The following is a 15,709-nucleotide window of genomic DNA, read 5'->3' as shown; positions in this document are numbered from 1 at the left end:
AGTAAATTCTAATAAGGGAAAAAAACCTTATCTAATGTAAGAATAACTAAATAGTGAAACTGTCTATAGAGTTTGATTATGTAAATTTGGATGTTAAAGGTTGTATGAAATTTCTTCTCCCTGCTTCTTAAGTAGGTTGTATACTGTCATATATTGAAACTTTACTGTTGAAGGAACCTTAGGGAGGTCATCTAGGTTCTCTTTATAAGCTTTAGTTCACTAGGTGGGTGAGTGGGGGTGTTTCCCCTCACTGAATCACTTCTTTTAATTCCAGGGTAATGGTGGTCATTCCTTATAAGAAAAGTGGTGAGCTGATTTGTTTCTGCAGGTAGTGTCTGGATAAGGAACGTACCTTCTTCTTTGTTAACAGGTGAAGATGGAAAAGGTGATGAAATTTCTAGCAGACAGCTTTCTTGGGATACTCTGTGGGGGCTCTTTGAGCTTGTTTTCTGACTGGTGGCCAGTCCGACTTTAGTTTGCAGCTTTTGACTGCTGGTCCATGAGACTTCTATACTCGTGCAGTGTGAATGCTGTACGTGACAGAATTGTAAGCAATACGTTTGTAGTCCCTCAGAATTTTTATTTAGAACAAAATTGTTTGAAAAAAATGCTGAGATTCTCCTGATTCTCAATCTCTTTCCAGTTTGTTACCTGAAAGTGTAACTTCTTACCGCCTGTGATTTTCAGATTCCATAGTTTTATTTTTCCAACTAGTCTGAACTATAAACTGTTTGAGTAATGTTTAAGTGGCACAGAGGAATGCTAGTTGCAGTTGCTTTAAGTCCTGTATAGGATGAGCTGTATGCTGCACAGATAACATCTGTCTTTTTTTTTTTTTTTGCCAGAGGGTTTGTAATTGAACAGACCAGAGAAATGTAGAGTATGTTAAAAAGCATGCGTCTGGAACAAAGTAACCTCACTGATCTGATGATAACAAAATAGTTGTGTGCATATGTATGGACTCTTTTTTTTTTTTTTTTTTTCCTCAACTGGGTAGTAATATGGAGGAGAAAAAGATTGTGATAGGAATGAGGTGTAGGTAGAAGAGGGTTAGAATACTGTGTGTTAGCCAGAGCTGTAAAGTAAAGGGATGGAAATGAAAAGTCTGTAAGATGAGGGTGGGAAAAGTCCACACAAAAGTTGAAAAAACTGTTTGAGAAGTTGCAGTTTCTTCAACCAACTGAATTTTCTGCCGAATGATACGTTTTTTAAGCTTCCTTTTTTACTCGGAAGGCTTGAATTCTTATCTGGTAAAGACTTCAGAAAACATACATGTTCTTTACTAACTGGATATATTATTGAGAATTGTCAATAATTACTGCTTCTAGCATTGATGTAGCACTAATGGACTTGTAATAGAAACAGTAGAGTAAAACAGTATAAAATATAGGATTTTTTTTTGTCTGTCCTAGCATATATTCTGCTTAAATCACTGAAAGTAAAGAAACTTAATTCAGTGGAGCATTAAGAAAGCATAATTTTAAGTGCTTTATATTCTCTTCTATACTCGGAAATTCTGCCTCTGTTGGTTCCCTTTGCTTAGGAGAAAAAAATAAAAAAAGAGGAGTTCTGACTTTTTTAATCCTCTGCTGGTGCTGCTGTTTACCATTGGGTGTGGAAGGGAGTTTGATTCTTTTGTTCTCATTCCTGCTCTTTTTCAGAAGTAAGAAACTTTTTAGCAAGAAAAAATTGAAAAGGAAACAGAAGACTAAATTGAAAGTAAAAACACGCAACAAGGTAAGTCTATAACTGACAAATTTCTAACTAAAAAATGCAAGTAATTTCAACTGAGAAAAAAAAAGATATATAAGTGTAACCAGCAATTTAATTCTTTAGAAAAAATAAAAATAGGCCAGTATTGTTTCTTTGTTTACTGTGTTTTATATGACTATGATAATGATGTTAATCTTATTCAACTGTTTGCTACTAATGTTCAGCATGAAATACTATGAGCAGCATTTTTGATTCTCCAGTTCCTAAACTGTAAATGTAGCTAAACATAGTGGTCTTATAGTTAAATTTAGAGATGCATGTCTAGCCAACAGTTAGAGACTGCTCCTGCGAGGAGTTCTGTATACATTGCCTAAAGGAGAAAGGACGCGTTCAATATCTAAGGAATCCAAAGTTACCTCTGAAAATTCCTCCATAATGGAATAGATGATACTTACCTGTTTCTATTAATATTTTTGCCCCATGTAACCCCTGCCTCCATCACTTTAAATGCATGGGAGCAGTACAATGAACTTCTTAAAAATGTTTACAAGTTTAGTTGTTGCAGAGAAGAAATCTAGGCAGAAGCAACAGTATTTAAAAATACTGCTCTGCTGCATTCTGTATTGGAGATGTATTAATTTTATGTTCAAGCTAGAGCGTTGGAGGGATTTTCGTGAAGGCTCATTGCAGGCATGGAGGCTTCTTCCTGGGTTCCCACTGTAGTCAGTAAAGAAAAAGTAGATGATTCTGGACTGGTTCTGAAGCACAGAACCACAGAAATATCCAGTGAAAACACTTTCTAGTCAGTTGAATGCTCTTACAATACAAATACACTGTAGATCAAATTTGCTGTCTTATCCCTGTTTGCCAAACCTTGTGTAGTTACTCTATCTCAAGACAGATGACTTTGGGAGGGTGAAGCAGGCCCTGTATCTCTTCATTTGGTATTGCCTTTTTTTGGATGCTTACCAGATTGTTCTGCTTATCTCAAGTAGTGCAGCTCCAGTCTTTGGTATAGAACGGGCTTATCTTCACTTCTGTTTTCAGCACTGTACAGTGAAATGTTTCTGGTCCAAACTGTTTTTTTCAGCCCTTCCTTCAGTTGCTATGATAACAGAAGTTTTAGCCCTGTTCCCTTCGTGATTTTTTTCAGATGCACTGTCAACACACAAAACCAGATTAGAAATTTGAAGAAATTTTGCAAAAATCTAGTTAGTCTTTGTGTGTTCTGTCTGGTGACAGAAATTTGTGTTTTAAAATAAGATAACTCTTCACCTTTCATCATTGAAAGGGAACCTTGTCTTTCTGAGTAGTGGTGCCCTAGTTGAACATTCGAGTAGGAAGCTAAATCCAGAACCACTGTTCTCCACAAGCTTGACAGTTAAATGTGCTTCTTGGATTTAGCGACACTGGATAACTGGATTGGCAGGATCCCTTCTGAATGGCCAAAGACATGAACTTATTAAGGGCTGGTTCTTGTCAGTAGTTATAGATTTGGCACTGATTGATCATCTCTACATCTCATGCCTATGGAGGGTTGTTTCCAAGATTTTTCTTTGATTTGAAACAGCTTCTACTTTAAGCGTTAAATAAGATGTATCTGCCTTTGAAAGGTATAATGGTTTTTTGCGTGCCTTTTACTGATGCCTCTATTCTAGGAAGTCTTTGAGGCAGGCCAGGGTTGACCAGTAGAGCATTGATGTTTGTTCTGATTCACTGAGGTACAGAAAGGCACTCCAGCTTATTCTTGCATGACAGCAATAACTTCTGTATTTCCTGAAAAATGTACATGAAAAGGGAGAGGTAAAATCAGATCCATAGCTTTACAAACTTCATTTACTGGCAAAGTGGGGTGGATTTGTTTTTTGGTTTTGGTTGTTTCCTTGGGGTTTTTTTTGTTGGTTTGGGTGGGGTTTTTTTGCCCTATATGTTTTTCAATGCATTCCCATACTTTGCAGTGCAGGATAAGCACAATGATAATTTTTGCACTGGAATGTCTGAAAACAGATTTGTGTATTGTCAGGAAAATGTGAGTTTTCATTTGAAGCCTTGTAATAGGGCAGATTGAAAAGCCCATCCCTACTGGACATTTTGAGCAGACTTGTGTGCATCTGTTAATTTCTTAAGAGCCAGGGTCTTTTGGTCTGAACAATGGGAGCTTTCTCTTGATATGCTTGGTAGAGGCAGAGAGGGCCTTAAATTAAGAATAAGCTGAAGGAACCCAAAAATTTGTTCTTTATATCGTGTGCTTACTAAAAATAATTGAGTAATTGAAGAGGAGGGAACACTAAAAAAAAAAAGCCTTTGAGCAACTGGAGGAAAATAATTTCCACCATTTATGTATTAAATGTTATAACATTTTAAGTATAAAACATTATTTTATATTTAATGCAGCCCAGTAGTTTGAGCCTTATTCTGTCTCTAAGCTGGGGTCATATTATGATCATTTTGAGCTCCTGTTAACTTTTGGTTTTGTGGTTTAGTATCTTTATTTTAAACAGTGGTATAAAATTTTAACGTGTGGATACAGTGTGTTTTGGCTTTAGAAATTCAGGGCTGAATATGTTGTTTTAAATAGACAACAAATATGCCATTACTAGCCATCGGTGTAGCACCTTGGATTCTTGCTGCTGCCTCCTTTTTCTTTTTTTTTTTTTTTTTTTTTTCTTTTTGGCAACAAATATCACTAGAAAATTGTAGGCTGTGTAACTTATGTCAACCCTATGAATACTGCTGCTTACTTCCCCCACCCCTCCCCCCCGCCTCCTTTCACCCCTTGGAGCTTTCCCACATAACCATTAACTCAAAACTGCTGTTTAGAACAACTAGCTGAGAGACTGGATGGAAAGCCGTCTTCTGTTCTCATAATGTTATTTGAAGAATACTGAAGAATTGGAGTCTGCCATAGACAAAGAACGTAATTCCAGTGATTGGCATCCACCTGCTTAAATTATGCAACTATGACTTGTTTAGCTTTATACAAATAGAAGGAGTAAAAAAAATAGGAGGAGGAAAGGATAGTTCACATAGCAGACAAATTTATTGTAAGCCAATGATTAGATGTATAACGTGGATCAACTGGGAGAAATATTTGTCTCAATAATACCACCACATGGAGCTTCTTAAATAATTTAGCAGTGTTTTTAATGGCTTTTGTATTATTTGGTGTTTCAACCTCAAGAGGGCATCCCTTTCTAAGAGATGTTTTAACTGTTCAGAGAATTCGGTGAGGCTCTGTGGGTCTGTGTTATGCACAGGTTAGATCAGATGGTTATTATAGCCTTACCTATTTTTAACAACAGATTAACTTTCCTCTCCTAGATTATAGTCTATTTCCATCACATCTGTGAATAAACGATTACTGCAGTCATCTGGTTCAAGGGGAAGGAAATAAATTGGTCAGAAAATAAGCTATGTATGGATTTCATCTTTTGAGAAAACAGTTTCCTTAGGTGTGAGACAAGCGTAAAGGAGGGTTTTGTTTTTCCCACTTCTTTCCTTGAGCGTACTGGAACATTACATAGGCTAACTGAGGAGAGCATTTGTGAGTCTGGTTGATTTGATTTATTTTATGAACCAAACCTGTGCCATTTAACATTTCCTACATAATGCATCCTTCCATTTACCAGGGTCTACGTGTTTACAAGGACAAGTCACGCATCAGAGTACAGGCATCTATGCTTCATTCTCTCTCATAAGATAGCTTCGTATGTTTTAGAAAGCAAGTAACACCCAAGAAATAAAACTTTACCTTCATATATTAAAACTGTGTTCATGATTCTTCATTTACATTGGCATTGCAGTTTCTCAGACTTACATTTAGACTTCAGTATTCAGTGGTTCTGGACTGAATTGTTCTTTCTTCAGCGTCTTCTAGAACTTCAAGAGAAAGACATTTCTAATTTTATCTTGACTGCTTGGAGAACATAATCAGCTTCTATTTTGTCTACCTAAAATACAGAAAACTTTTGTGAGGATTTTAATTAGGTTTATCACCTTTAACAGATTCTCTATCTATTCTTCTGGAAAAGATGCCATAGTCTTACTGACCATTGAAATGACCTTTCATCACTGTTACCTCACCTTGTATGGTTTCTGTTGAGAATCTCCTTTTTGAAGTTTAATATTGCACATTTTTTAAGAATGACGTCATATTTAAAAATTGCTTTTCCTTTCCACCAAAATTTAATTTTAGATGTTCTGTCTAGCACGAATTTTTCCAACTCTCAAGATAGCACATACCCAATATTCATCACACCTAACTTTTACGATGTATGTTTCATCATGTATCTTGTTTTATGAAGGTGCATTTTCTATTTATGATGATACCAAGTGAAACAACAAAGGTGAAGATTTCAGAATGTCCCACTTTCTTACAGTTCCTATGAAAACCACTGAATCAAAAAGGGTCATTCTTTTTTCCAGTCCTGAAGCTCCATTCTTTTTGAAAGTGATAGTGATTTCATATTCTGAGGAACCAAATGCTTTGGGAGAAATGTGAGGCCTATCACCTTGTCTTCTACTCAGACATCCTAGAAGCTGGGTTCTAGTCCTTCTTATATTTAGGGAGTGCTTTGGATTGCAATATTCCAGTAACCATTAAGAAAAGGACATTTAGAGGTGCAGAAAAAGCAGTTGTTGCTCTTCACCTTATCCACAGTGTCGCAAAAAGATGTTTCATGCATCTGTGGATATGAATACACTTTACACCAAGAAAACAAGCTATAGGGTGGGTTTTTTCTTGAAATAATGTATCCCATAGCTCAAGAGCAGTCTGATTGGATTATTAATAATCCTAGGTCTGTGCAAAATTGGTAAATTGCTTCACTGAGTTGTTAGAAGTTGGTTAACATTTTCATTTAATGTTCCAGTGTTTTCCTTAAAAACGTACAAGTATTTTGTGTCAACATGAAATGCAGCATCATTAATGTAACTTAAATTAGACTTTATTGGTTTGATACAAGAATTACAAAGTGGGGTTTTGTAGGCATAGTTAGCGGTTAGATTTTCACAGTGATCTGTTCTACCTCAAAATCTATGAGCCAGTAGAAAGATTATACAGATACTAGCACAAAGCTCATACTGCTGGGGAGGTTTGTATGGCTGTGTAGAAGTGACCCAATGCGATGGCTGTCATTAGAAGCAGAAAATGAAACTTCCAGTGCATGATGGGATGAACTTACATCCCAGTTTCCTAACTTGATTGGTGCATCTGATGACCTCAGTGAAGTTAAGAATCTGTTATAATCTGGAAAGGAAAAATCTTACCTTAGATGGAAAAAACTTCTGATGTCTGTTTTGAATACTTTCCACTACCACTGCTGACAAAAAGAAAAGGGGTGTGGGAAGCTGCTCACTGAAAGAGACAGAACATTCTCCTGTTTGGTTGTGGGTTTTGTTTGTTTGTTTTATCAGATCCATCTCTGCCTTCTGTAAAAGAAATCTAAAAAAAAGTTTATACAAACTACTCATATACCTCCACTTCTGAACAGATGTTTGTTTGAAGACCTGGAAACTATAAATATTATAGTTAAAGTCCCACAGAGACTTGAGCAAATAAATAATGAAAAGTCAGTGGCTTCCACCTTGTAGTGAAGTTTGTGGGGGGAAGAGAGAGAAAGAACGACATGATAATTGGATATTCCCTTCCTACTCTCCAACCAGAAACAATGTGCCTGGTCATTCAGCACCTTTCTTCTGCCTTGAGGCATGCTAAGCATTTTTGTGCTTATACATGTAATGTTAATTCAGTTAATTTTTTTTCCCCTCGAATGAAAGACAGTAAGCAGTGAAAGTTGTAATTATCCTTGAGTTTTAACCTGGTTTTGTGACAACTTACTACTGTTCAAAGGAGGATTTATTTAGTACAGTCGTAAGACCAGTGTTTTTAAACTGACAAAACCAGGTAGTGAATTTAAAAAATATTCTTAAGGGACATTGTTAGCTTTTCTACTATATTTGTCAAGTGTATAACAGGATAGAGTATAAGATAGTTTCAAAATTTTACAGTTCTCAGAGATAAGGTGTTGTGAAGGGAAGGCAGAGGTATGAACTAAGAAATGTAAACAGTGGGTTAACATCACAGCTAGGAATTAAACTCTAGTTCTAAGTCATATATTCTAGTGCTACACTGTTCAGATAGAGCAGGGTTTTCTGGAGAATGTGCTGTATTGAAGTCTGGATAGCAGATTATTGTATATACATATAGTTTGCAATGTTGTATAAGATTGAGACACTAAATAGAAATATAGACTATTTAAAATGCTTACTGTTTAAAAGTTAAAGCATTAGCTAAGGGACTTTTTAGTAGTTGTAGAGTATTGAGAATAAGAAAGGGGTTTATTTCTGAAAACTAGTCAACTTACTATTAATAAGCAAGAAAACATACATTGATATTTATCTAGCACTGTAATGTCTAAAATTATCTGTGCTGGTTAAACAATTTGGCCAACTTATTTCAAAAGAGGCAATATGAGCTACAGAACTTAAGCTGTTCTGGAACAGAGACTGAGCTGAACCCCTGACAGGAAAGAACTGAAATGGGAGCTCTTCACAGAAGTTACGATTACAGTACATGACAATAATTAGATAAGTGAAATGTGAGATAGAGATATTTCAGAGGATTCAGATATTTTTCTCTTCCTGTAACTGTCATTAAACTGGGAAATGCATAATAAATCTACTAAATATTTTTTTTTAATCTGTGCAGTTCAACTCAATTAGCTTTAAAGCTGAAAGCTTATATTGTGTGTTTGCCTTAACAACAGCTGCAAAAACTGTTGGGGTATGTGTATGGATATTTGACATACAGAAGAGTCATATCATCAAACAGTTTAGTTTTCTGGTGCCAGATACATTTTAAAGTATGTAGCAGTTCATTATCATTGGTATTAGTCCAAATCTATTTTGATGCAGTTTGATACTGGAATAACATGACATTGTATCTTGAGTTCTTGCACGGATTAATAATTGTGGGTTTTAACAGTAGCTTTATTATTTCAAAGATAGTCATGTTGAACAAGGACTAAACTTCTGTTGCATTTCAGTTCCTAATGGCAGAACTTCTGTTGTGCCAAAATAGAAAAAAAAACCCCAAACTTTTTTGTTCTTCATTGTCTTTATTTTTTTGCGCTTACTGCTAGCACCAATATGGGTAAGAAAAATTAACGCAGTGTCTGTGTTGGATAAAATAGGCTACAGAGTAAACATGGCTTCTTAATGTTTCAGCTTGCAATAATTTTGTAGTAATAATGGAAAGGAAGGATATGCAAATATGTACCAGTACGGTTAGAATAATACTATAGTCAAAAATAAAGGGAAATACATAAACTATGAAATATTTTTAAGTTCTTCTCATTATTTTTTTTTTTGTGACATATGGTGTTAAATGGTCTAACTTAGAAGCCTATATTATTTCTGGTAATAATAAAAAGATAAGTGGAGACAAAAACCTGTTGTGAACCATTGCTGTGTTTTGATGTACAAACTTGTGTCTACCATAGTGTAGAAAAATAAATCCCTCCATTAAAACATTATCCAGTTCACTGGTTCTCTTCTCTGCTTAAGTCCTCTTTCCCATCAGTGCTCTCACAGATGTGTATTTCCACTCTGAGCCGTTCCAGATCACTGTAATATAATTCACTATGTATTCTGCCAGATGAACATGGTCATTCACAATATCTATCCCCCTTAAATAAGAAGAAAAAAAGCCTCCATCCTCACTGCCCCCCAAGATAAAAGAAACAAACCAAAATAACCTTGTGAAGTTAGTCATGACCCTGAATGAGTGTGGCCTAGTGCTCTTCCAAATTTTGCCTTGCAAGTTCAAGGAAATTTGTCTTGCACTCTTAACCTCGGTCTTCTCTCCTTACGTAGGCCCTGTGCCCTCTGTCTACACTGAAGTAGTATAGGGAATTCCTTCCTCCCATATTCCTGAAGTCCAGTTTTTCATAGCCTGGGCTCAAACCAGCCTAGTCTTTGGTAGTACACAACCGAAGAGAAAGTATAACCCTGCTTAGGGATTATTTTGTTGTTGTGGGGTTTGGAGGTTTTTTTTAGTTTTTTAAGTCTATCATTCCTCCTGTCTTATTGTACTGTTGCAGAAAGGGGGAGTATGGGGCAGAGTTTAAAAGATGTTTTTTAAAAAAATGTTTTTTCTTAATATTTTTTCAAGTCTGATGACAGCCTTCTGGAGGCTTTTCTGTGCCTTGGCAGTGGCTGACAGTAATACACTTGTAACAGATACCAAGGAAAGGGTAGGGCAGGGTAGTGGGTAGAGTAAGGGTGTGGATAGCAGTAGTTTCTCAGAACAGTTTCCAAACTTTGTGGTTCAGGGCTGTTGAAAACAGGATGGTGTCCTGTTATGTCATAGGTGTTGATACATTTTTGTATTCAGTAGTTTGTCCATTAGGTTTTTATTAGCCACAGCATCCTGCCGTGGGAGTTTTTGAATTGCCATCTGTTTTCATTTAATGACGAGACATCTAATGGCATTTTTAATTTCTAATATACATTTAGTAAACAGCTTGAATTTATTATTTACCCTTAGATTAAAATTAACAACTAGAATAAAAAATGACGCATTTTAAAATTCAATAATAAATAAAAAATATTAACTGACTCCTGTTAGATAAATCCTGAATTCTGCTAGTCTTTTGCCTGTGACACAGGTTTGGACCATTCTGTAGCCTGAGCTGCTTTCCTTTTCTGTCCTAGTGTCCTCATCAAGTTATGAGAGGTAGAGACTAAACCCAGATGGAATATATTGAAATTTCTTCCTTTTCCTCCTTTCTTTCCTGCCTGAAATATAATTGCTACTTCAGCAAGAAAGTTCAGTCTCGAGTTTGAGAATCATTTTGCTTAGCCAAAATTATTGAGATGGTTGAGATTACTTTTATTTAGCAAAGCTTGAAACTTCTAATAAACCTAAAATTGATCTTGTTTTTCAGACTGAAAACCTAGAAAGTACAATAACTATACCAGATATCAGATTACATAGCAACCCTTCAGCTTTTAATGTTTACTGCAATGTCCGCCATTGTGTGTTGGAGTGGCAAAAAAAGGAAGCATCTGTATCTTTGGCTTCAAAGAACAGTGTACAGAGTGGGGATTCAGACAGTGATGAAGAAGAGGAATCCAAAGAGCCACCTATCAAACTTCCAAAGGCAAGTAACTGGATATTGTTTAAAGTGTGCCATGTATGTCATCTGAAGTTGGTATGTTCTTTGCGGTCAATAAGGAACAGCATTCTAAGCTAGCTGCTCAGAAAATAGCTATAGTTTTAGTTGTGGTCCATTTAGTCCAGAATCATCTGATCTGATGAATTAGGAAGATCTGTGTACCTGCCCAGTAATTATCTTCAAGTCAATTAAATGTCAGGTGAACATTCAACTTGCACTCCTTTAGAAGTGCTGGTACTTGAAACTAACCTACAGCCTCAAAAATCTTCATAAACAAAATGCAAATATGGTAGCTCTTAGAATCTGTCAGGCTACTAGCCACTAGTGATAAAACGTGCTTTCTCTTGCTTTATCCCCCAAAAGGAGTAAATCCTTCTACTATGTAGAGTTCAGTTGGTGGAGTGTTTCCTAAAGCCGTTTGCCAGGTATATGTGTAATTGCAATAACTGTCAATTATTCTTAATAGCTTAGTTTTTTAATTTTCCACTTTCTTGCCTTTAGTGACTTTTGGCACTGATAAATATAGATAGTAACACACCTTAAGATTTTAGACACTATAGTTCAACAGTTAGGATAGGTTTTTTACTATTTACTAGTTCTGTGCTTATAGTAGCATTAATGGTGGAAAGTCAGAAATCTGTATACAAGCTACTGGTTTTTTCCTTAATTTTTTTGATTTAATGATTCATTTTGTACTATGCAACTTCTGTGCATTCAGTTTTGTTCATTGCTAGCTTATTAATGCTATAAATCCTGCTTCCTTTTTGTATTCTGAGTCTAAAAAGCACGTTCAGAGTAAATTTCCTTGTTTGTATTTGCTCTAAAAACAATAAAAATACTGAACTAAAAATGGTGTTGCAGCAATGTTCTAGTTGTTTAGAAAATTAGAAGTTTATAGATGATTGTGTTTAGGTAGTATTATCTGAAGGGCAAGTTTGGCACTCTGGAAAGTACTGGAGAATTGCAGAGGAATATAACCAAGTCAGGTAACTGCAATTTGGTAACTGAAATTTCACAGTTGGTAGTTGCAAAGTTATGTGTGGTCAGTAGAAATAGCATAATTTATGAACTGCATCTGACTCCTTGTGGATTATATTGAATGAATCAGCAATTGCTTGTAGATGCTGGATTTGGAATTTATAGTAAAAAGCAATATAGCTATTAGCATTTATAAAGAACGTAATGGAGTTTTAAAGAGATTTTGAAATTAAAAGAGGTTCCAAGAAGGATAAGATTTACCAGTGGTATGGACAGAACACTTGTATATAGAAATGAAAACATTGGTATTGTTAAAGATGTTGTAGAGTTTATCAAAAAGAGACTTGGAAAAATGGTGCAGTTTTAAAAAGATGGTGGCTTAGAAAAAATGATAGGGAAGCTGTAGGTAGGAAGCTTTTATCAAAACAGAAAATCAGTGAGATATTTTGTTACATTTAATACAGAAAATTTAAATTGATTAAAATCAGTATGCCTTCAAACTGTTCATTTTTAGCAAAGAATCTACAAAATATCAAAGAATTCAAGAATTTTTACTGATTGAACGATGTCTTAGATGCTTGGTACAACCTCAGTGCTTTTAATAACGTATCTAGCTAATACTTGGTTGTTTAGGTCACTCTGAAATAAGACACTTTTTAATACTAATTTCACTTGCATCCAAACACTTGCAAAAAGCATCAACTTGGAGCTGTCTCAGAGGTAGTAAAACTTTTGGAGGCTAAGTATGTAAATGTCTTTGTATGCTGAATGTAGGTGTCTGTCTTCTGCTTTGAGGATAGTGTGGTCTCATTCTTACGTATAATGAACAATATTGGGTAGGGCTTAATTTGCTAAATGTAAAGACACATTTCTGAAAGTAATTGTTAGCTTATTAAAAAGAATACTGATGTATTTTGAGTTTCAAGGTGAGGTGAAAGATTAAAAAAAAAGTTTAGCCAAGATTATTTCTTCTCAGATTCTCCAGAGTTAAACTGGTGAAGTTAGTCCTTGGTGTGGATTTTTTGGTATTGTGTGGGGTTTTTTGGTTCTTTTTTTAATTAAAATTCTTATATATGCATATAATTCTTTCATATGTTTTTTTTATATATATGTGTGTGTGTGTGTGTGTGTATGTATATGGTGAAGAGAACTATTTTAAGATGCCTACCTGGTCTTTTTATCTCAGATACTAAAAAAAACCAACCCGAAACCTGTGAAGATAAGGCAAAACCCCAGCACAACTATCCATGGTTGATTTCTACTGTAGTGGAAGTTCACCAAATTGTTTCCTTCACTGTGTTAGGTTCTCTGCTTTCTCCAGCTGCCTCTGTCAGCTGGTAGATGAGGTGTTCTGTTTGAAGACTGAGAAGAATACGTTAAACTTCTCATTTTCTCTCAAAGATACTATCACTGAAAAAAAGGGTATTTATAAAAATGTACTATAGTGTATTTTATTAATTAGCCTGCAAGATGATGCTGAGTTTTGGATCTTGAAAAAAACATCTGTGCTGTTATTTTGTTGACAGGTGGTTGGTTTTTTTCCTTATAGATTCCATGCATGTGTTTTCATATCATTGGAGTGGGGAAATGTAAGGTGCAATTTGCAGGAAAATTGCTGTTGCACTTTGAAAACTTGATTTGATTATGTTTCTATTTTTCCTTCAAAAAACAAACAGGTGGTAAAAAAACTTCTGAAAGACAGGAACCAAAATAAATTGAATGACAGCAAAGACAGTTGCAACGCATCTAGTAGAACTTAGATCTATTCTGACAGTCAGCTCTCTTTTAAGCATGACTGTCAGTTCCATTAACAATTTTATTTATTTTCAGATTTCAGTCTTTCTCAGATTTCACTCAGGGGTGAATCTATATTAAACACTATAAACATTGCGTCTCTGCTTCTGACAGAAACACACAATGAAGTTTTGAAGATATGGTTGCTTATTTGTTATGAGTTAACCCTACGTGCTTTTTTTCATCCTCCTCACCATTACATACCATGTTTGAGAAGGAAGTGAAAGGGAACAGTCAGTGGAGAGAAGCATAATTGTAATCTCAGAACATTCAGAAATCCTAAAAGGGAAAGTTAGGAGTGGCTGTAACAGCGCTTTAACAGATGATGTATTAGTTGGCATAATGCATGTCTGTGACGAGTTACATAAAGAGTTTTAGCAATAAGCAATTCATCTTTATTTTTTATATTGTCACAAAAACAATCTCAGAGGCTTTGGAGGGGAAAGTACTAGCGCTACCCCTATCAGCTGTCAAGTATATTGTTACTCAAGTTGGGAAGTAAGGATGCAAGCCAATTCTAGCTTGCTGTTTCACATTAGTGAGCAAGGAGAAAGGAAAGAAGTCTGTCAAATAAAGTGTGAGCTTGATCGAAATTAGAAGGACTCAGGAGGCACAGTTTGTCTTATATTGTCCAAAAAAATTTAAGTTTCCTTATTTTTTCGTGGAACTGTTACTCTGCTTAGATACGCACTTTCATATAATGACATTACTTCTGAGTAATATTTGCAAGTACAGTTGTGTAGGTGGGTACTTTTGATTCTCTTTTGAATTACTGTTTACATTTTTGTTCTTCAAATAATTGTCTTGTACTGTGAACATTAAGATATACTTTTATTGATGAAGATCCAAAAATATTAACAGATATTCTGAAATATCTGTACTTCTTTAGATCATTGAAGTTGGATTATGTGAAGTCTTTGAACTGATAAAGGAGACGAGATTTTCTCATCCATCCTTGTGTCTCAGGAGCCTACAAGCCTTGCTTAATGTGCTCCAGGGCCAGCAACCAGAAGGACTGCAATCAGAGCCTCCTGAAGTCCTAGGTAATACCTCATCTGTTACTGTATTTGTATTAATATATATCTATTATTGTGTTGGAGAGAAGAAAATGATTCCTAGGAAGTATTTATGAGATGGTAACTTGTTTGTTCTCAACTGATTGACTTTATTCTGGAGTGTAAACTCCTTGTGGTGTTGTAACCAGTGCTTTCTCAGCATTAATCTTTTGTAGAACAGAAATATTGGCATGTAAAGATGTATATATATACTTATAAAAAAAGTATCATGTTTTGTTGCTGTGTAATGCAGAGCTTCACTGAAGCACATAGTAAACCTTATAAATTGAGATTTGCTTGTCTTACCAAATTATAAAATGCTTGGTCTTATTAGAAGGAAGAAAGTTCTACGGTGAACTTCTCTTGTGATTTGCTGTTGTAATCTGTAGCTTAGCTATTTAATTAAAATTTATATAAAGCTGCTAAACAAAATGTCAGAATTATTGCTTTTATTTCCTCTGGCCGTCCAAAAGCTTCCCTGAAAATTAATTTTGCTTTTAATGATATTGAAACTAAAAGTTGAACTGAAGGCTTTAAGTGTGTGATTGATTATGTCCTTGAAGTTAAAATCCAATTATCTTTTATTAATTCATAGTTTTTACTTATTTGTCGAACTGCAAAGAAGACTAAGCTATAGCATCTGTAGTTTAAAATCGAACAAAAATATGTATTTTCAGACTTTCTATATATGTTTTTCTGTGTTATGGCTCAACTGTACTCCATTTCCAAAGAGTATAATAATTTGCTACAGAAAGTTTTATTTTGTATTGATGCATAGATTATTAAAAAGCTACAAAGAAGGCTTTGTTTCGATTACTGCCTCAGTGATTATTTGTATATACTACCAAAAAAAAATGAGGTGGATTTCTGTTCACACCTTGATTGTTAAAGATGTTCAGCTGCTAAACAGTGCTTATAAAGAGGGATAGGATCAAAATAATTTTCAAGCTTTGATTTGAAATGCTTGTTTCTGAGAAATGGGATGTGCTT

The 15,709-nt window shown here is 35.1% G+C and overlaps 1 protein-coding gene across 20 annotated transcripts in view; it reads left to right on the top strand.

Annotated features, from left to right (window-relative positions):
- Positions 1-15,709, top strand: part of MYCBP2 (MYC binding protein 2) — a 200,832-nt gene that overhangs the window by 26,883 nt on the left and 158,240 nt on the right. For all 20 annotated transcript variants that reach the window (XM_040584251.1, XM_040584258.1, XM_040584263.1 and 17 more), the window contains exons 2-4: positions 1,662-1,737; positions 10,662-10,877; positions 14,554-14,707. In XM_040584251.1, the coding sequence (XP_040440185.1) occupies positions 1,662-1,737; positions 10,662-10,877; positions 14,554-14,707 (446 nt within the window). The remainder of the gene's footprint in view (positions 1-1,661; positions 1,738-10,661; positions 10,878-14,553; positions 14,708-15,709) is intronic.

Source organism: Falco naumanni, chromosome 2 (assembly GCF_017639655.2).
Source record: "Falco naumanni isolate bFalNau1 chromosome 2, bFalNau1.pat, whole genome shotgun sequence".
Classification (NCBI taxonomy): domain Eukaryota; kingdom Metazoa; phylum Chordata; class Aves; order Falconiformes; family Falconidae; genus Falco; species Falco naumanni.
This window is presented reverse-complemented; position numbering and strand designations above follow the sequence as displayed.